General features: G+C 44.2%; 1 protein-coding gene across 10 annotated transcripts in view; it reads right to left on the bottom strand.

Annotated features, from left to right (window-relative positions):
• Positions 1-22,237, bottom strand: part of MAPKAP1 (MAPK associated protein 1) — a 181,912-nt gene that overhangs the window by 18,772 nt on the left and 140,903 nt on the right. For 8 of the 10 annotated variants that reach the window (XR_014152682.1, XM_081847641.1, XM_081847639.1 and 5 more), the window contains one exon: positions 11,942-12,079. Coding sequence is in view for 9 of the 10 variants with exons in the window: in XM_081847641.1 (XP_081703767.1) it covers positions 11,942-12,079 (138 nt within the window). In the remaining variant the exon portion in view is untranslated. Of the gene's footprint in view, positions 1-8,477; positions 8,600-11,941; positions 12,080-22,237 lie in introns of all 10 variants that reach the window. The other 2 variants (XM_081847643.1, XM_081847644.1) reach the window with 1 other exon arrangement.

Below are 22,237 nucleotides of genomic sequence, written 5' to 3' on the forward strand. Positions count from 1 at the left end.
ATTTGGCTCTTTAACAGCTAAATTCTATGATTTTAATAGCTGTTGTTCACCCCAATTCACCCCACCCCTGAAAGCCTTTGAAGACCACATCGTCACCAATAAATCTAAACCACTCTTATACCACTTTAACAGTCATGGCTTCCTCCCCAAAGAATTATGGGATCTGTAGTTTGTTAAGGGTGCTGACCCCATAGACCTAGAATTCTCAGCACCCCTAACAAATTGCAGCTCTCAGGATTCTCCAAGACCTTTAAAAAGGTATAAGAGTGCTTTACATGCATGGTGTGGATGTGACCTAAGTCAGGAGTCAACCTAAGACAAAAAAATGTATGCCTGCTTTTCATCCAGTGATATGAGATCAGAACCCAAGACTTCTCGCATCCAGGTGGCAAATAGTGCCCTCAAACAAGGAGGCCAGATCCTGCCTCTGCTACTCCTGACATCTAAAACAAGAAGCTTTTTGAGTTGTTGAGGCAGAGTCCTCTAGTGCCCAAACACCATTGGTTCTCATCCCTTTTAAGCTTACTCTCTGCAAGAAGCCCCCCCCCCCACCCCCTTGTTTTGGAAGAGATGATAAATAAATCAAATTGCACTAAGCAGCCTTTCCACAGTTGCGATCGGGCTCCTTTGCCACGTCTGCACCTCATCAATCACGCCATTGTCTGCTTGAGAGCCGAGCCTTGTAAATGTCATATCCACTCAAGCCCAAGGAGAAGCGAATCCAAATGCAGCAAAGGAGTTTTAATTGGATAGTGTAATTAAACTGGGGAGGGGGAAGAAAGAAAGAGAGGGAGAAAGACCCAGCAGGCTGCCTTTGACAGGATAGATGAAGCCCCCCTTTTAATAGGGCTACGAACATATTTGTTAAAGAGGATGAGGCAATGAATGGTCTCTTCCTGATGGTGCTCTGGAGCACTCTGTGTGCGTGTACACACACACACACACACACAGAGAGAGAGAGAGAGAGAGAGAGAGAGAGAGAGAGAGAGGTCATTGCTGAATGGATGTGTCTAATAAGCTGGGGTCCTTTTGGGGTGTGTGAGAAGCCGATGGGCACACCCGCTTGGAGCAGGCTGCTATACGATAGAACTCCCAGCTCAAAAGCAATGGGGAAAGCCCATCTTTAGGAATGGAGAAGGCTGCTTCATACTGAATTGGGTCCTTAATCCAACTAGCTCAGTACTGTTTGCACTTACTGACAGCAGGTCTTTAAAAGGGACTCATCAAAGAAAAGCCCTGGAATGGGTGACGAGAGACAAGAGTTTTGCCATGAAGCTCCTGCAGCATCTGATGGCACCATGCCAAGAGATACCAGCAAACGTAGGAAGCTGCCTTCTACTGGATCAGACGACTGGGTCCATCTAGCTCAGTACTATCTACACTGACTGGCAGTGGTACTCCTGGCTTTCAGGCAGGGGGCACTCCCAGCCCTACCTGGAGATGCCGGGAATGAACGTTGGACCTTCTGCATGCAAAGCAGATGCTCTGCCGCTGAGCTGCAGCCCGTCCCAACTTTGCTTGCATACCTCATCCACCATGCCAGTGTTGGCCTTGCTCTCAAGAGTAGTCAGTGGTGGAAGCTGGCCTTTCCCTGGGTCTAGAGGGAGAAAGTGTTTTAAACAGAGGAAGGGGTGAATCAAAGGAAGACATGAAAGAGAAAAGTTAAGAGCCTCTTGGGACTTAATTTTGCAGCCTCCATGCCAGTGCAATTTCAGAGTCTGGTTCTGGCCCAGAAGGAAGAGAGGGCTTTTGAACATCTCCACACCACCATTCAATAGCCACAGCTCATACATCTCTAGAACCTCCAGTGTGTGTGGCTGGCATTCCACATGGAAGTAGAGTACTGTCAGGACACAGAATGTGCTTTCCTGACCCCATTTTCAGTAACTATCTTCGGTTTTATCAGGAAGCACACAATAGCTGCCATCCTGTGTCTATGACCATGCACTGATCACTCTTCTGCTGTGGTTGGTCCCCATAAAGGCTATTAGGGTGGAAGGAGGGGGGCCCAACAGCAGATGGCGCCAGAGCCAATTACTTCTAATTTTGTCGACATCCTCCTCCAGGTTTGAGTTCTAAAAAGGCATCACTGAGACCTTGACACTGCAATCCTATCCTCCAAAGAAAGACATAATGGCGGCCCACACGACTTCCCTGTTTTATCCTCACAACAAGCCTACGAGGTGGGTTACGCTGAGAGATTGCAACTGGTGCAATGCTACTTGGTGAACTTTGTGGCTGAGCAGGGATTTGAATCTGGGTTTCTCCACTTCTAGCCTGACACTAAACACAGAGCCATGTCCTAGAGGCACATGAGCAACCACTTTGCTGAAGTTAAGCAGGCCCAGGTCTGGTCAGTTTCTGGATGGGAGACTACTTGGAACCCCATTTGCTTATTTTCTGATTTTTATTTCTGAATTTATAAACTGCTCTGTGTTCAGAAGAAAACCCTAACAGAGTACAGAAACAGAACTTAAAACTAATGATATTGAAACAAGAATTAAAAACTGTAGGAATTAAACAGACTTCATTTGAGTAGGATTGGGGCAAAAGGAAGTTTTCAACAAATGTTGAAAATGCTTCTGTTCTTAGGGATGCAAATGTAGCAAAGCTTCCTATCACTGATACTCAAAGGTGGCTGAATGGAAATCCAATAAAGACACAACAAAAGCAATAAATGCAAAATGGCATCATTAAAATGTAATCTAAGAACCCAACCATCCTAATCAGGAACATAAAGCATTTAAGGAAGTCTAAAAAGGCCCTGTTGACACAGACATCAAGTCTTAGGTACCTGATGAAAGGTGAGCAGAGAGGGGGCCGGATGGATGTCTCACGGGACCAACCATGCTCTGAATCAGCCTCCCCCAAGCTGGTGCCTTCCAGATGCTTTTGACTACCATGCCCATGCGGGATAGGGCTGATGGTGATTCAAAACATCTGGTGGACACTGGCTTGAGGAAAGCTCTTCAGCATTCTGTGCCACAGGAGAAAAGGTCCTGTCTCTGGTGCTGACAACAGCAGAATTCTGATTAGGACCTCAGACATGGATCTCAAGACTCAGGCAACTTTATAAGCGAAGAGGCAGTGGCTGCGATGATGAGAATTTATCCATTTTTCTACTCTGTGCTTCCTCCCAAAGGAGCCCAGGGCGAATACATCAATTTCATTAAAAAGCATTCTAGAAACAATTAAAAACATTTTAAAAACAATTGAAAGCAATCACATTCTCTAAGCCAATGATTTAATGGTTGCCAGGAGCAGCATTTTTTAAAAGCCTGGACAAACAGGAATGTTTTTAAAATCTTCCTGAAAGCTGATAATGAGGGAAGCAGACAAACCTCACCAAGGCGGGGGCATTCCACAAATGGGGACCCACCACTGAGAAGGCTCGTTACAGGCCAGTATCACAAGTTGTGCCACCCTTGTGGTGGCACAACCAACATGGCCTTAACTGCTGACCTCAGGGTTCAAAATGTTGGGGAAGGTGCTCTTTTACGTCCTTAGGTTCCAAACCATTTAAGCTTTGTATGCTAGGACTAAAACCTTGAATTGGGCCCAGCAGTTCACTGGCAAGTCATTGCAGCGCTTTCAGGACCAGTGGAAACTTAAATAAATAAACAGATGCGCTCAGCAAACAAAACATCCTGTTGATTTCTGGGTCTGGGTCCTAACATAACCCCATTTGTAAACTCACAAGGATGCTGCTACGCCCAATGTGTTCAGCCCAGGAAACGAAGACACCTTTGGCTGCAAATGCTTACCACCTCTCAAAAACAAAGGCTAAAACAAAACAACAGCATTTGGGGGCCTGTTAATTTGGCTATCACTTACAAGCCAGCCCGGATTGTGCTGGAGAAAGCTATTTTCGTGGAGATGCCAAATTCGACGGGAAAAAGGACTGACTCGTGTAGCAACATCAATCAAAACGTCGGCCCTCTTGGCAGCTCTCGACAGTGAGGAGGGTTCAAAGGTTGCGGGATAAAGGAAAAGGGAGGAGGGGGGGTGGCAGCATAGGAGAAAGCTGTGCTCTGGTTCAGCTCTAATATGCCCTAGCTGGAAGTATTGTGCAGAGGTACCTACCACCCCTCTGCTGTATTAGGCAGCTTTCATTAATCTTCTCGCCATCTTCCTTAACTAGCCATGCAGAACCGCTCGATAGCAAGACACATAATGGGAAGGCCCCTGCGCCTATTACCAGGTTAACATTCTGTTAAGCCCCAGCACAACAATGGAACAGGAATCGAAAGGGAATCTTAAAACCGTGAGCCACAATCCAGGCAATTAAATTACAACTTGGGAGCCACCAGTGTACATGCGTGGGGCCCGCAGAGGGGTGTTGTGTGTGTGGAGTAGGGCCGCTGGGGAGAACGGAAAGTACTGCTGCCAGAGAATGACGAAATTCCATTTAGATAGAAATTATTCTATTAATGGGGATGGGGCTGTAGCTCAGTGGCAGAGCATTGTATGCAGAAGGTCCCAAGTTCAATCCCCAAAGGCACCTCCAAGTAGAGCTGGGAGAGGCTCCCTGCTTGAAACCCAGGCAAGCTGTCAATCAGTGCCAATGCAGAACTAGATGGATCAATGGGTTTGACTCAGTACAATGCAGTACTTGTACTGTTTAATTCAGCCCCTGTATTCAGAACCAGAAGGGCCGAAGTATTCCTTTCTTTTCAAGTGAACAGCAACAGCAGTGCATTTGCTTTCCATGGGGACGGTCTCGGGTTCAAGCCCTGGCACCTCCAGGTTGGGCTGAGAAAGGCCTGCTGCCTGAAACTCTGGAGAGCTGCTGTTACGTCAGCATAGACAGTGCTTGGCTAGAAGGATCAATGGGTATGACTCAGTAGAAAGAAGTTTCCTATGCTCCTAATAAGTGAATTTAGTAAAACAATGGGGAGGAAAATGGTTGATATGGATTGGGTTTTTAATGCTCTTGCCACCAAGCTCAATGCTTGGCAACCACACCACTGGCTTCTGAGGTTGGTGGGTGGCACTACCGTGTGGTTGCCACATGTTAGAAGGCTGGGAGAAGCTAATGCAGAAGAATTATCATTATTGTGTATCATTCTCAAATGCCTAAAATGTTTTAAGTGCTATACAGAAGATAAATAGACAATCCCTGCCTGCAGGCTTGCAGCCCTTCCAGATAACCTGTTTATGGAGCCTTCATCCTGTTTTGTTTGCATAAAGCTTATACAGAGGTTAGATTACACCCGGTCTTTACTGAGCATTCATCCTGATTTGCCTTCAGGATGTTTACATGTCTTCCCATTCACCCCACATTTTCCAAAACTAAAAAAAGTCTGGTATTTTTGCGCTAAGGTGCAAAAGTGGAGGGCTTTAATCCATTTTAAATGCACAAATCTAAAGTTCTGGTATGCAAGCTGTCACTCCAGAAAAGTACTAATTGTCTGCAATCTCAGAGACACGACACACACAAAAAAGGGATGTGGAGGAATGAGGTAAACAATCTTGAGCATTACTCCTTAAAGTAATATAGTTGTTCTCAGAATTCTCAGCAGGGGTGCCAACTTGAATAAAATATTGGGGTGGGGTTCCAGGTAAGCCCCACCCCATCACACCCCATTTGAATGATAGTGCCCATCAATTTTGGGAGGGCAGCCCCCTCAAACATTTTAGGGGGTGGGGAGCTAAGGGACCTTGGCCCCTGGGAGTTGGCTTCTATGATTCCCAGCTTGAATGGAAACAGCTTGAGGAGGGGCCAAATGGTAGTTGGTCTCTCAGCTTAGCCAATGGGAGAGGCCTTGCTCTCCTGCCTCTACCTCTGCTGCAGCTGAATGAGAGAGGAGGGCCCTCATTCCTGGGAGTTGTAGCCCAATAGCACCTGGAGGCTCTGCCCCCATTCTGGCTGGATTCTTGGCCCAATGCAGTAAGGCTCTTGTGGTGCTCCAGGTTTGAAAGGAAACAGATCTGGAGGCCAAACCCTCATGAATGAGTCAACAAAGCAAGTCACTCATTTGAACACTTGGTCAAAATCGCTGCCCTGCAGAAACTCTGCTAATCTGGTTGCCTCAATTTTTCAGCAGCACAACATGGCTATAAGCCACAAGGACTATGTTCTCCCTTCACAGTCAGAGGCAGTATCCCTCTATATACCAACTGCTGAACATCACAGGGAGGGAGGGTGCGGTGGGATTCAGGGCCTCTCAGAGGCCTCTGATTGGCCACTGCAAGAACAAGATTATAGACTAGATGGGCCACTGGGCTGATCCATCAGGGAACTTCTGATATTCTTAAGTTAACATCCACACAGCCTTCATTGGTCATGTTCCACCCACAAGAGTTTGTTTTTGTGGAACAGGCAATGGCTTGAGGAACTGACTCCCGACCTGTCTTCTCCTCAAACAATGTAAAGAAACATTAAGAGAATCAGATTTCCTTTAAATTACACTATTGCCAAAGGACATAATTGTATTAAGCTTATTACGTTGCTTCCTTTAGACTTTATATTATGTACGCTTAATTGAGATACAGGGCTCTTTTTTGGCAATAAAAATGGTAGCTCCTTTATTAAGACTTAAATCTTCCTCGTTAACGACAGGACGCTTCCCCTCAAGATTCAAAACCTGCAAAATCTTTTGTGATAATCAGATGGTGGTTGATTTAAACAAGCACTTTATAGATATGGTGTTTTGCAAGATTCTAATGGGCTTGGGGTTTTACAAGCACCTCTCCCAGTGTTTGAGTTCAAGCAGCCGGATTTATATGGCAAATAAAGATTCAGAACCTTGAGCCAGCCTAGCATAAGAGGCAGAAATATTCTCAAAGGCCAATTAGGAGCAGAAACGACTCTGACACATCCCTGTGCATCAGGCCATCTTCAAGCTGCCAAATTATTCCAGCAGGCAACAATCCTATCCTGGGTCCCATGGAAATCTGAGGGCTGACGGGATCAGGAGAAGCTTGGAGCGTTGGAGCTGGAAAACCAAAGGGAACATCCTAGACGGATGGGGAGGTGCAATTGGAATCCCAAGAAGTGTGTGATTCTGGGGAGGGGTTCTACTCTGAGTAGGGATGAGCGCTGGATACAGCCCTATGTCCACAGACACCAACATTTAAGAGATGTTTCTGAAGGGTATTCTCTGGTGATCAGGGTAGAGGAAAGAGGTTTATGTTATTGAAATCAGAAGTTGACGCCTTTGGAGAGGGAGTCTCTTTTTAACAAAAGAGCAAAGGCGTCTTTGTACAGTGGAAGTGCAGGACCATCCGTTTGTGACACGTTCCAGTGCACCTCGGAAAGAGTAGATGGAGGATGGTTGTGTTACAAGAGATAAAAACATGGAAACAAAATATATTGCAGAACTCAAAAACCGTTATCTCCCCCTCAGCCTCGCTCCCTCTGCCATAATTCATTTCAAGGAAGCCCCAGGAATAATTTTTGATGTAAACTCTGCAACAAACATATATCACGTTGCTGATAGGATCACAGGCAAACCTGGGGCTATGAAGAAAGCATCATTCCTTCATCCACCCAAATAAGTGTTATAAGTGTTACTTCCCCTCTTTAAAGGTTCAAAAGGGACTCATTGAAGAAAAAGCCCCAGAATGGGTGACAAAGAACCTGTTTTGCTGTGAACCTCCTGCAAGGCATGATGAGACAATGCCAGGGAATGTCAGCAAACAGATGACTTCCAATGGGTTAGACAATTGGGTCCACCTAGTTCAGCAGTGTCTACACTGACTGGCAGCAGCTCTCTAGGATTTCAGGGAAAGGGCACTCCCAGACCCACTGGAGAAGCTGCGGATGGGACCTGGGACCTTCAGCATGGAAAACAGAGTATCTGGAAATCTACTGAGTTACAACTCTTTCCAGGAACACAATAAGTTGCCTTATACTGAAGCAAATCATCACTCCATCAAAGTCAATATAGTGGTACCTCGGGTTAAGTACTTAATTCGTTCTGGAGGTGCGTTCTTAACCTGAAACTGTTCTTAACCTGAAGCACCACTTTAGCTAATGGGGCCTCCTGCTGCTGCCGCACCGCCGGAGCACGATTTCTGTTCTCATCCTGAAGCAAAGTTCTTAACCTGAGGTACTATTTCTGGGTTAGCGGAGTCTGTAACCTGAAGCGTATGTAACCTGAAGCGAATGTAACCCGGGGTACCACTGCATTGTCTACACTGTATGGCAGAGGCTCCCCAGGATTTCTGAAAGCGGTTTTGCCCTGGACATTAAACCAGGGATGTTCCACATGGTAAGCACGTGCTCCATCGCTGAACTCATCCTTTCTTCATGCAAAAAGTTGTTAACTTTTTTTTCATTATTTTGAAGCCATAAATATCTATTTTTGTTACATTACTTGCAGTTAATTTTTATAAAGTTATACAAAATTTAAAAACTACAGTGCTATCAAACAGTATACATAAACCATGTGCAGTTATAGATCACTGTTGAACGAAAGCATAAATATATTTTGAGGTGTACCCAAAGAGAAATTAAAACTGAATGGATTCACCTCCAGGCTGAATTTCCTAAGGCGCAAAATGCATCTTTCCTCAACTCAAGCTGCTATTCTTCTGGGCAAGGATTCTTGACTTAAATTCCTCCAGGAGTTTGAAAAGGACGCTCTTTTCCCATCTGTGTGGGGAACGATGTACAGTGCAGTTAAGACCAAAGTTCCTTTCAAGCCATGTGCAACCTCCATATGCTGCTTAAAGGTCCCCAGAGATCCTTCTGACATTACAAAAAGGCGAATGAGCCAAAGTGGTCTAGCTAGGGATCGGGTCCTGGACCCCAAGGATGAAGGATTGGCTAGATCCTGAATAATTATGTTGCACAAAAGTTTGATTGTGGAGGGTGACCTGGTTGTTGCTTAGAAAAGAGCCTCAAGATTGTAGGGAAGACAACATGGGTGGGATTCAAATAGCTGCAAGCTTCACTCCCGTTCCCTGAGAGCTTTAGGCACAGGAAACCAGGAAAGTGGAATTTAGGGGTCTGTGCACTGTAATGCTTGGGAGCGTGAGGGGGGGGCCTTCTGGATCTTGACTCAGTCACTTTCTCTCATTATTTATGTATTGCAGCTTCACTTAGGGAGCAATCCCCAGTAACTATTATTATTTTTTGTTTGTTTAGGGCATTTGTACCCTGTTCTTCAGCCAAAAAGGTTCCTAGAAAGATGTATAGTCAAAAGAAGACAGTCCCTACCCATAGGTTTACAATCTAAAGAAGGGGGAAAAAGTCTAACGCATGTCAAAATAAAAAAAAAATGTACGTCAAAATAACTATTTAAACTGTGAACTATAACAAAAAAAAATATCACATGTTCAAATCCTGTGTGTGTGTTTATGTGTGTGATTATCCCACTTCCCCCAATAATAATCAAATCAAATCATGAGAAAATAACTGTTTGGTCATGCACATTTCATACAAAGTTGTATTTGTATTTATCCCTCAAGCTTCTATTCCAGGGGCACAGGTGCTCCATAAAAAAATAGAAAGAGCCCTGCTGAAAGAGATGCAAAGGTCCACCCAGCCCAGCATCCCAGCTCCCAGCTCCCAGCCAGTCAAATGTTTCCAGTCAGGCCACCCTCTGCTTTTTAAAAAGCCGTCTAAATCTGGGACTGTGTGGTCCCATTTTATAGGAGTGAATTCCATAGCGCAATTCTGTATTCTGTGAAGAAGTACTTTTCCCCTGTTGGATCTAGGATTTATCCAATTAAGAAAGAAGGCATAAAATCCCATCCTGTTGCATTGGATGAGACCTTGATCTATTTCATATTATTGACGGGTAGATAATAATTTATTGGTCCACTTTCTCTAGAGAAAGTGGACCAATAAATTATTATCTACCCGTCAATAATGTTACTATAGACCTCTATTCTCTCCCCATTTAGTGATCCTTTTTTCCTAAACCATGGGTTACTTAACTTTTTGAGCTAGTGGGCACACTGGAATTTTGAGGAAGTGCTATAGGCACCAGTTGCAAAATGGCTGCTGTGTGTGAGAGAGAGAGAGGGTGGGGGAGGGGAGAGACGTAACACAAAATGGCTGCCATTGGGGCACAGAGAAGAGGCTGAGCCAGAGTGAACAGGAACAGAGCAGAAAGAGCAAACAACATCTCACTGTGGATATTTGAGGGGATTTTTACTGAGACTTTTTGTGAGTGCCACAAGAGGCAGTAGTTGAACACTGGTGCCCACGGGTACTATGTTGGCAAACCTGTCTAAATTAACTAGATTGAGCACATTGGGGTTGGGATTTGTTAGGATAGTATTTTCTGCCTTCAACTGCATAATAACATAAGGGTGCTGGCACAGAATGGCAACTGAGTCCACTGGAGAAATGAATTCTTACCCTACCTGCCTGCACATACGAACTGCCACGGCAGGAATCAGTTTGTTTACATTGTGGGACCCCTACCAACATCCATACTCTGCTGATCGTTAAGGTCTTTGGCCCTGCTGCCATTGCTGCCTGCTTACCCACTCTAACCATCTGACCCAGAGGGAGAATGCTTGTGGGTGCAGTTTTAGCCCTCAACTTAGTGGTCTAATGCCACAGGGGCAGGAATGCTTCTGAATACCAGTTACTGAAAACCACAGGAGGGGAGTGTATTCTTGTGCTTAGGTCCTGCTTGTGGGATTCCCCTTGGGGAATCTAGCTAGACACTGAGAGAACAGATCCTGGACTGGAAGGCCCATTGATCTGATCCAGCAACCAGGTTCTGCTTATGTTCTTATACCCAAACTGTATTGTTTCAGTTGTGAAACATACAATTAACATTTGCCATCACCATCAGCATCAGCATCATCATATCCTGAACATGTCCAGTTTCACATTTTGAATTCACTTTAAATCAGAACACACTCATGATTACAGAAATGAAATGAGTTTTGCTTCTGCTGCTAAATGCAGTGTTCCTTTGCAGCTGCATATTTACCGTATTTTTCGCTCTATAAGGCGCACCAGACCACAAGACGCACCTAGTTTTTGGAGGAAAAGCCAGAAGCCAGAACAGCAAGAGGGATCGCTGCGCAGTGAAAGCAGCGATCCCTCTTGCTGTTCTGGCTTCTGGGATAGCTGCACAGCCTGTATTCGCTCCATAAGACGCACACACATTTCCCCTTACTTTTTAGGAGGGAAAAAGTGAGTCTTATAGACAAAAAAAACCCGGTACATGCCTTGTGGTTGATGCCGTATACAACACCAGGTGTAAGATGGGGACATAGGTTGTGGGAGTGGGATTGGTGGAATCTGTGCTGGACATAATTAGGTCCATAGGTCAGAGGTTCCCCACCAGTGCACTAAAGGATGAGCCTGCACAGATCACCAGATCGCACAGCACTGCATTTATATCCCATCTTTTCTTCAAGGAGCTAAAGGGGTGTGCAGGTTTCTCCTCATTCTCATTTAATCCCCACAACAACCCTGTAAGGTAGGTGAGGCTGAGAGGCAGTGATTGGCACAAGGTCACCCAGGGAGCTTCATGGCTGAGGGAGGATTTGAATCCTGGTCTCCCAGGTTGAAGTACAGCACTTTAACTGCTATATGACATGGACTACACTGGAATTTGGCTGGCAGGGTTTGGCTGGAGCGGGGAAGCCTTTGAGGGGAGGATATTTGACTACTGGTTTGATTTGATTTATTGTATTTCTATGCCACTTTTCATTCAAATGAATCTGAAAGGAGCTTACAAACAATAAATAACAATAATAGAACATCACAAATACAGCATAAGTCCTATACAATAATTAACAAATCATTAATAAAACAGTTGCAATCTATAAAATACAGCACTATTAACAAAACAGTGACTAAAAATGAGCTAAACATCACAATTACAACAGAAGGCATATTATATGACTGAGAAATCAATGTGGCATTTATAATCTATAAAACAATAGGTTGGATGGGCAGGGTGGATGGAAGGGAAGTGAGATGGGGCCAGGAGGAAACAGGGAAGATAGGCAGAATACTCACTTGGGCTCTTTTCTTCTGCAAGGTCACAAGTGCAGAGCAGCTCACAATCGATGGAGATGGGCTTCTGCTTAATCCAGAACTTAGTGCTGGCTTTCTGATTTGTTACAGGATCCACCTCCACCTTGTCTCCCGAAATGCCTGAGTGCCCAGAGACAAAAACAAACAAGCAGGTTTTTGAGCGAGCAGGTTTAACATTCCCTGCCCCCATGTTTGTGTGTGGACTTCCTGATGTTTGCTGGTTTCAATCTGCCTTACGCTAACTCAGACCACTGGTGTACCTAGCTCAGTATTGTCTACACTTACTGGCAGCAGCTCTCCAGGGTGCCTGGCAGGGGACATTCCCAGTCCTACCTGGAGGCAACAGGGGCTGAAGTTGGGGCTCTCTGCATGCAAAGCAGCAGCTCTACCACCAAGCTATGACCTTTCCCTATGTATGTTCAAGTGCACTGTTATTTGTGTGTTGGCTTTTGTTTTGCTCTTTATCCACTGTGCTGCATATTTGCTTTCACATGTTGGGTTAATCTACCATTCTCGCCAGTTTGGCTATTGTTGAAACTGGAGTTCCGATGTTATGAATTATTGATCTGGGCTTTTTATTTCTGCACTTCACCCAGAGAGAGGAGGACATCTTGGAAAGAAGCCTGAAACTCTTAACTATATATCTATAATATAATAAAACATATTAATAATATAATATAATATAATATAATATAATATAATATAATATAATATAATATAATATAATATAATAATAGTATAGTATAGTATAGTATAGTATAGTATAGCATAGTATTAGTATAGTATTAGTATAGTATAGTATAGTATAGTATAGTATAGTATAGTATAGTATAGTATAGTATAATATAATATAAATATGCTGCCTCCTGAACAAAGTCTCCAGTCTGGCATGTTGAGTAGTAACACAGTCACTGTATTTTCACCCCTTTGAATTTCACTGGTGAATGAAGAAAGAAAGAAAGAAAGAAAGAAAGAAAGAAAGAAAGAAAGAAAGAAAGAAAAGGAAGCAAATCTTAACAGCCACTGCTTCCTCCAAGATGCCAAAGGAGCTAACTAAGAAGTTAATCTACCCTGGGAGAGGCTTGGTAATTTATAACAGATTCTATTATGGGTTTCCCCATCCCTCCTCTCCTCGAAAGCAACAACCTTGCTGTGCGGAGCAAGAATGGACAGCATCTCATTGCTTAACTTACAATTACAAGGTTTCTCCTCTGACATGAGTGACCAAACCTCTCTATATACTTTTTCATAGTGGCAGCTGTGCGGGGAAGACTTAAAAGTAATTACATTTTTAGGTCATGAGTTATAGGTCAAGGTCACGCTGAAATAGGCAAAAGGAATAAAGAGTATTTAAAAACAACATGCAGGGGAAGCTGTTTCTTTGTCTAAAGGGGGCGGGGGAGTGAAAAAGCAGAGAGGTTCTTTCCCCAGCTCTCTCTCAGATTTTTAAAAAAAATTATATGAGATTATTCTGAGATCATTTTTAAAGGAAGGAAGGGAGAAGAAAGGAAGGTCTAAGAAATACAAATACTCTCCTTCTGCCCCCTCCCAAATCACAATCTCTGGAAAATATAACCCCAAACAGCACAAAAGATATAGCAAAATTATCAAGGGGCTTGAGGCAAAACTAATGTGTTTTGCTGCAAGAGCCTAACCTGGCTCTTCATATGAAAACACACAGCCGTTTCCTAGCCCCGATCCATAGCTTCTTCGTGCACACATAGAACTCTTGGTAAGCAAGGACGTGTCCCCATTGCATCTATAAACAAAACTAAAAATGGAGGATACGGTGAACATCAAAACCCCTCAACACGATTCCACAGTTCACTAATGCACTGGAAAGAAAAGCATTCATTCCATCAACTTCTAGTATTTTACATGTCTACTGAAGAAGCAATCACCGTTAAGTTCAATTAGACTTTGGCAAACCTTTCTAAATTTGCACTTTCCAAAACAATGCACAAACCCAAAGACAGAAGTCCTTTGAAATTTACACTTCTCTGAATTTCGCAGTGCAGTTCGCTGGCCAAATAATATATACGAAAGAGCATGTGCTTCAGGAAGGAGTGCATATAAATGCATTATATCAAGGGAAATTGTTTTGCAAAAAAGTTTGCATTACATGCAAATGTGTGCATTGATAGGGGGAATTCACACTAAAATGCTGACCCCAGTGAGTTTTATTTTTTACTGTTGAGAAGGAGTGCATAACAGAAGCCTTCACCATTGGTCAACAGCATTAAATTTATGGCCATGATTGGTAAGCTAGCATTCACATTTGTTGACACCAAATCTTGTGTAATCAGTTCAGTAACACCGCTAGCATTTTAATTTCATTTCAGTGCTCATTTGTATGAACTTTTAACATGGAGAAAATGGGAAACTGCCTTAGACAATTAGTCCATCTAACTCACTATTGCTTACAGTGACTCTCAGAGGCTTTCAAGGGTTTCAGGCACAGACCCCCTCCCAGACCCACCTGGAATGCTGGGGATTGAACCTGGGACATTCTGCATGGAAAGTAGGTGCTCTACCACAGAGCGTTTCTTATAGAAATTAACGTAAGATTCTAGCACTCATGATTCTAAATAAAGGGCTGATTAAAATAAGAACATAGGAAGCTGTTGTAGAATAAGCTAGACCACTGGTCCATGTAGCTCAGTACTGGCTACACTGACTGGCAGTGGCTCTCCAGTGGCAATTCAGGCAGGGGTCTTTCCCAGCCCTACCTGGAGATGATGGGGATTGAACCTGGGCCTTCTGCAAGCAAAGCAGATGTTCTACCACTGAGTCCCAGCCCTTCCTCATAGGAGTTGCGGGAGCTAGTGCATCAGGGCCTTCAAAGCTCCCGCTTCCTAGTGCTGTTCTGGCTCCTATTTCATCCTCTCACCATAAGCAGACAGGAACCAGTGCAGTGACTTTCTGAAGTCTGCTGTGCAAGCCCTGGCATGGCAATGGGACTGGGTACATGGCACACATAGTTGTTTTCAGGTGCCTGGGGGGAATCCAACCTCTAGGTTAGGTTATTGCCTATGAAGACAGCTTAGAACTTCAGGTGGTGCACAGTTGGGTGGCCAGGTTGCTCATTGGGGCAAGACAATTTGAGCATATTACCCCAGTCCTGGCCGGACTGCACTGGCTGCTAATTAGTTTCTGGGCCCAATTCAAAGTGCTGTTTTTGACCTATAAAGCCTTAAACGGCTCAGGACTGCAATACCTCAAGGACAGCCTCTCCCCATATGAACTGACCCAGTTCATCACCTGAGGCCCTTCTTCATGTGCCTCTTCTGCAAGAGGCCTGGGGGGGGGGGGCCAACACAAGAACAGGCCTTTTCTGCATTGGCTCCCTGTTTGTGGAATGCTCTCCCAGGGCGGCTTGTCTGGTGTCTGTTACATATATTTAGGTAGCAGGTGAAAACATTTCTCTATAACCAGGCCTTTTTCTGATTAAACGTTCTATGGGCTTTTAAATGTGTTTGTGGGAGCAGCATAATTGGTTTATTTTTAATTTATTATGTATTTTGTGTTCTCATTTTGTGTTAATTTTTATGTTGTGAACTGCCCCATGATATTCAGATGAAAGGCAGCATATAAATTTAATAGATAATAATGATAATGATAATAATAATTTGCTGCCTCTTTTTCTCCTACAGTTCCACCCTCCTGACACTGAATAATGTGTGATTTCCTGAGCATGCAGAGAACTTCCTATTATTCATTGAAAGTGCTGTTTGTTCACTACTTAACATAGGCGCCGACTCCATGGGGCCTGAGGGGGCTCGAGCCCCCTCAAAAATTCGTTTGGGGGGGCTCAGCCCCCCCAATAATTTAAGAAAATTATTAGTTATATTATGCTTTGTAAAATCACAAAATTATGTTGGTATTTTTTATTTTCCTTGTTTGACGATAGTTACCTTTTAAAATACATTCAGTAATGAGTTAAAACAAAGCCACTCCCGATCTCGACCCATCAACAATCTCGCGGGGCTGGCGTCAGCCCCGCGAGAAGCGGGGATTCCCCCTAGCTCATTAATATTCACCGCCCACGGCAGCGGTTTGGAGGTCTTGGGCCCCCCCAATATTTTTTATAAGTCGGTATGGGCCCCCGCCCCCCCCCAATATTTTTTATAAGTCAGCGCCCCTGCTACTTAATGATCAGCACACACTCCTGAACTTGGGAAACAGAAGGAATTACCAAAGAACACATTAAAAAGGGGTGAGTTTATCATAATTCTCCTCTTCACACATATGTCCTTTCACTCTATGGCAAGTTGGTCCTTTCATCTGTTTCAGATGAATATCTTAAGAACAGTGGAAACTCACCAGAACTCAGTTTTGGCACCTCTCAGGTGGGTTCCATTGCCATTTTAAGAGAACAACTGAGGCACTCGTGGTGAGTTTCGGTACCTCTTTTTCTAGAAAAATAGTACTGCTTAAGAATGGGATACGGGTGGCGCTGTGGTCTAAACCACAGAGTCTAGGACTTGCCTATCAGAAGGTCGGCAGTTCGAATCCCTATGACGGGGTGAGCTCCTGTTGTTTGGTCCCAGCTCCTGCCAACCTAGCAGTTTGAAAGCACGTCAAAGTGCAAGTAGATAAATAGGTACCGCTCCGGCGGGAAGGTAAACGGCGTTTCCGTGCGCTGCTCTGGTTTCACCAGAAGCAGCTTAGTCATGCTGGCCACATGACCCGGAAAAACTGTCTGCGGACAAACGTCGGCTCCCTCAGCCAGTAAAGTGAGATGAGCGCCGCAACCCCAGAGTCGTTCGCGACTGGACTTAACTGTCAGGGGTCCTTTACCTTTTTAAAATAATGAATTCTAGATGTGCACACTCTCTCCTGGAGCCAGTTCCCATGGGGGGAAAAAGCAGTACCTATTTAGGATCCACAGACAATCTGTTCTTTGGGTATGACAACTTCCTTCAGAGATTTTCAAAAGACACCTTCACTCAGCCCTTTGAAGTCTTCCAGCATTAGGAATACTATCTACTCTTTATGGCTGCCTTGCAGAGGAGCTCACCCCAGGTCAAGGCAGCTTTGCTGTCTCAGCACCATGGAGAGATCCTAGTGAGCAATTTGCCCTGGCAAGGTTGGAAGTGTACCGGGCCCTTGGAGCCTCTCACCAGTCCACTTTTCCTTGGCTCCTCCCCCTTTGCTGGGGAACTGCAGACTCTGTGACTTCTTGGTCACAGACTGATCTGGTGTTTTCATAAAGTTGTGGCTGGTTGTCTGATGCATGCAAAGTTATCTGCTAAGTACGGCAAAGGTTCCTTTTAACTATACAACTGTGAATTTACAAGCATGTCCTGCTATTTAAATGCTTGTTATGGAAATATTCACATATCCAAACACAAGGAATTAGTACCCAAGCTTGCTATGAACACCACAGATTCAAATATGAAGGCAGCCAGACCTGTTTGTAATACTGTAAGCAAATAAGCAATTTTAAACTGGGGGAAAACGCTAGACCTGGAAGTGACCCAAAAAGTCACAAAAAGGGATGGTTCAGAGCGAGGGCAGAACTGGGTGTTTGCAGGCTTTGTCAGTGATGTTTCAAATCTACCGTATTTTTCTGTGTATAAGATGCCCCCGTGTATAAGACGCCCCCTACTTTTGGGGACCCCAAATTTAGAAAATGTGCATATACACTATGTATAAGACACCCCCAGATTGTTAACCTTATTTTAAAGTAAAAAAACCTAGTCTTATACACGGAAAAGTACGGTACATGATTTCACTTAAACACGCGGTGCCTTGGAATGTAACTCGCAGCATAAATTGGGATTTGCCTGTACCAAAAAAGATGCACCAGCAGATTCCATGTGTCTTAAGGGTCCATTGGCAGATTCTAAATATCTATGGTTTGTATCCAAAGCTAGGATTGGTCTTGGACTGTGACTGGCAGGTGTACAGGTATCCATCAGAGATGAGGATAGGATTTTATTTTATTTTTTAAAAAAAGCCCACAGAGGCTTAGCCTTGGGGGCCAGGATTCTTAATTTTTCCTCTATCAAATGCTGAGGTCACCAGAACAACACCAGGTTTACACCCAGTGAAATTAATGGACTTGAGTAACTCTGCTCTGAGTATAAACAAATAGGAGACAGCTAAACATCCCAAGGCAGACTTTCTCTGCTCTTGGTTTGGGGAGGGAGGGAGCATTCCTTCAACCTGTCTGCAAATAGACCCTGCTGCCCTATACCACAAATGGGTTTTGCAACCTACTCACCAGGTGGGTGCCACTACAGGGATGGAGCAAGGTGGCAGCCACCATTGCCTTTTAGCCGCTCCCTCTGCTGCACCTACCCAGCTCATGACAAGCTGGCATGAAAGAGAAACCGGAGGCAGGAGGAACAGGTGACCTCCACGCGTGTTGTGTTAACCTTAGCTCCTGCGGGCGGCCAAATGTAGCGTAACCCTCATTTGGAACCTGACCACTGCAGCCGAGCTGGGAGCAGCCCCGCCAGCAAAGGCACTGCGCATTTCAATTAATCAAGTGGTGCAATTTGTCACCCGAGCACCCACCCCTCCCATCCCAGATCCCATATTTCAATTACGCACGGTGTCAAGAGCCCAAAAGGACGCCGGTAGTGTGTGAACTAATAAGGGGGAGAAAGAGGAGACGCTGGATTCTCTATCAGGAGAGAAGCTTCCTTATTAGAGCATTTCACTCTTGGCAGACTGAGCATCAGTTGTCCAATAAATAAACAAACAAACAAACAAATAAACAAATCTACATATCTCCCCTGTGGAAATATTACTAGCAGCTGTTGGCTTGACGTTAAAAACTTCTTCCTATTTTTTGCCCAGCTGTGGCGCAGAATGAAAAGGCACAGCTACTTTATAATGGAAACAAACCACAATACTTTTTTTCTCATACATCCTCTTTCTTCAATAGATTAAAAAACAAATACAAATAGTCCCTGTGGGCCTTCTCTTCCCTTTATTAAAAACAACATAAAAGGCAAACAGCAAAAAAAACACACAAAAAAACATTTCATTCAGTGCCACTCCAAGAATTCGCACAGAGTGGAGTCAATATTGTTAATGCACCCATGTTAATTTGATAGGATTTGTCAGGTAACTCCACTGGAAAATTATATAAAACTGTTCCAGATGAACAGATGATAGTGACATGAATTAAAGTGATAGAACAATAGTGGAATATAAACCAGAAATGACACCCAAAGTGGCTGTTGATTTATTGCCATCCTGAGTCTGGTTCTGGGTTTCCATGTATATTAGCACTACAAATCTGGGTCCATTTAGCCGAGAGATGCTCATACATACATCACCGACTCCTGCTCCAAGCCAAGGTCACTTCTGGTTGCATCAATCTTTTCCTACGGAGGCTACTTCACACACACACACACACACACACACACACACACACACACACACGAATGAAGGCAGAGACTGCAGAGCCACCTCGGATGTAGCAAACTCCCCTCTCTCGCCCCATTTCATCTTTCCTTTATCATGTAAAATGCACTTTAAACTTCCTATTATTTTTATCTGCAAATTGTTGCTGTATACCCCCATCTATTATAACCGTTATCATCGCATCGCTCGCACCTCCTTGCTCAGGCATGGATCTGCAGGACCACGCATCCTTTGTCAATTCCGTTCCCACCCCCTCTTTCTCTCCCCCTGCATCATTTATTGCCACCCCCGCCCTTTTGGGGGGCATTTCCACAATGCCGAACACCCCTGTATTGTTTCATCAATCCTGTAGCATTTGGGGGGATTTGGCTCGGTTTGCACTATGCCAAAACCTGTGTAGTTTGATCAGTTCTGTAGCATTTTTCTTACACTTGGCCCTAACCAAACAACAAACAAAATAGCAGCCTCATACCAAATAAGAAGGTTGGTCCATCTAGTTTTGTTCTGTCTAACCTCACTGGCAAAGGCTCTCTAGGATCTCAGGCGGGAGACATTTCCAGCCCTACCTGGAGTTGATGGAAATTGCACTGAGGACCCCCTGCATGCAAAGCAGGTTTTCTGCCCCAAATATTACAATCATTGTAGTTCAGTTGAATGAGCCAGTGAGATCTGGGGTAAGTTGCACATGAACAGAGGCTCATGCTGTAAACGGTTCATGCAAAGCAGGTGCTCTACCACTGAGCAATGTTTGTTCCTGTAAAAATGGAGTAAGATTCTAGTCCTCAGGATTATAAACAAAGGGCCAATTCAAATAAGAATGCAGGAAGCAATATCTGGGATACAGCAATGTCTGAGTGTCTCACCAGACACAGGAGGGCAATTAAAGGCATAATGAATAGAGACACGTTCCAAGAAACAGGGACCCCTTTCTTTAACTATGTTAATGACCAAAATCAAGTCCTTATTATACCTGCTCCATCTTCTCAGTGGAGACGTTAGTTAAAGTAATAGGTTTGAATGTGTGAATTAATGTCTAAAGTCAATGGACAGAACAAACGCTACTAGATGTAATGCTGTTATTGTTATTGTATTTGTTTAAAAACCAATAAAAATTGTTTTTAGGGTTTTGCTTGTGTGTGTGTGTGTGTATATATATATATATATATTTGCTTTCGTAAGATATGTCAGCTGGAAGGTTTCCTCCCCGTAGAGGTAAGATAGAGGTAAGATAGAGGTAAGATTGGAATTCCCAAACTGGAGCCCCATATTCCTTCTCAGTTTGCGTGCACCTCTACGTATCTTCCCCCTGTAAGGCAGCTTCCCACACTCATATATATATATATATATATATATATATATATATATATGAGTGTGGGAAGCTGCCTTACAGGGGGAAGATACGTAGAGGTGCACGCAAACTGAGAAGGAATATGGGGCTCCAGTTTGGGAATTCCAATCTGAGACTACCCATGGTGAAAACTGAAGAACTTTCTAGCCCCTTGCAGTTTATAGTATCCTGGAGGAAGCTCTGGGCTGGCTGGAAAACTGATCAGTAAACGTTTGTTGAATGCACCCTGTTGTTGTTGTTACAACAACGACTACTCTTTTGCCTTCTGCGAATATGTCTCAAGGCAATGCAACAAAGAGAGTTCAAAACAACATGGAAAATAAAAGCAGGGTTTTGTTTTGTTTTTAAACCAAACCTGAAGGGTTGCATCCAACCTCCTGAAGTTAATGAGCCTGAGTAGGTCAAGCCCATTAACTTCATTGTGTTTACTATGAGACAGAACTGGCATTGGCTGCAACCCAGCATAGAGAAGATGCCTGTGGCAGAGACCTGTTTGTCCACCTAGGAAAACCTGTTGGAACAAAATTGTCTTCTGTTGTTTCCACTTTATGCTGCAAATGGTGTGTGTGTGTGTTGCATGCCTAGATCCCCCTCCAATTCCTATAACCTAAAAAACCATAGCATAACAACCGCACCCGTTTCCATCCAATGTGGCCATTTGCTTCTATGCTGATTGGCAGGCAGAGTGCAGAGGAGATGGCCAGCTCTCTGCTCTTACGGCGCATGCAGGGGTTGTATACAGGGAAACAGTAATCCGCCAATTGAATATATTTTACAAAACCAGATTGAATTAAAATTATGAGGTTAAATCTTATTTACTGCATTTGCACCCCACCTTTTTTCTCCCAGGAGCTCAAGGTGCCATGAATGCTTTTCCCCACTTGCCATTTTATCCTGATAGGAACCCTGTGAGGTAGGTTAGGCTGAGAGGCAGTGATCAATCCTAAGGCCACCCTCAGTGAGCTTCATGGCCAAGTGAGGATTTGAACCCTGGTGTCCCAGGTCCTAGTCTGAAACTCTAGCCACCACACCACACCGGTTTTAAAATACGCAAGGGATTTACGAATTTGCGTGTAGGGGGGGGGGGAGAGAAAACGTGTGATGGTCGCACCAGGACTCTAGGCAAAGTTTGTCCCTTCATTCCAAAAGACACAAAAGCCATTTGTTTTCCCAGTAACAGCCTCTCTGCGTTCACCATTTATCTTTAGTGATCTGTCATGACCTTTTCAAGCTCTTATTTCTGACAGCTTCCAGATACAAGTGAGTCAAACTTCCCTGGAAGGAAACTATCACTCCTAGATAGTTTGCTCAAGAGCAGAAAACACAGGTCAGTCAGCACCAGCATATAAATCCTTCCTTAACAAGACAGGGCAATAAACACATGCGCGCACACCAAAAGCAAAAAGCAGAAAAGATGTGGGGTGGGGGGAGCCTCAGAGTGGATGTAACTTTCCGGGAAATAAAACATCTTATTGCCTGGCTCTTGTACACAAAAACACACATGTGCTTGAGACCTGAAGGCTGCAAAAGGCCAATGGTTAAGCTCT

This window comes from Podarcis erhardii (assembly GCF_964252035.2).
Source record: "Podarcis erhardii genome assembly, chromosome: Z".
NCBI classification, from domain to species: domain Eukaryota; kingdom Metazoa; phylum Chordata; class Lepidosauria; order Squamata; family Lacertidae; genus Podarcis; species Podarcis erhardii.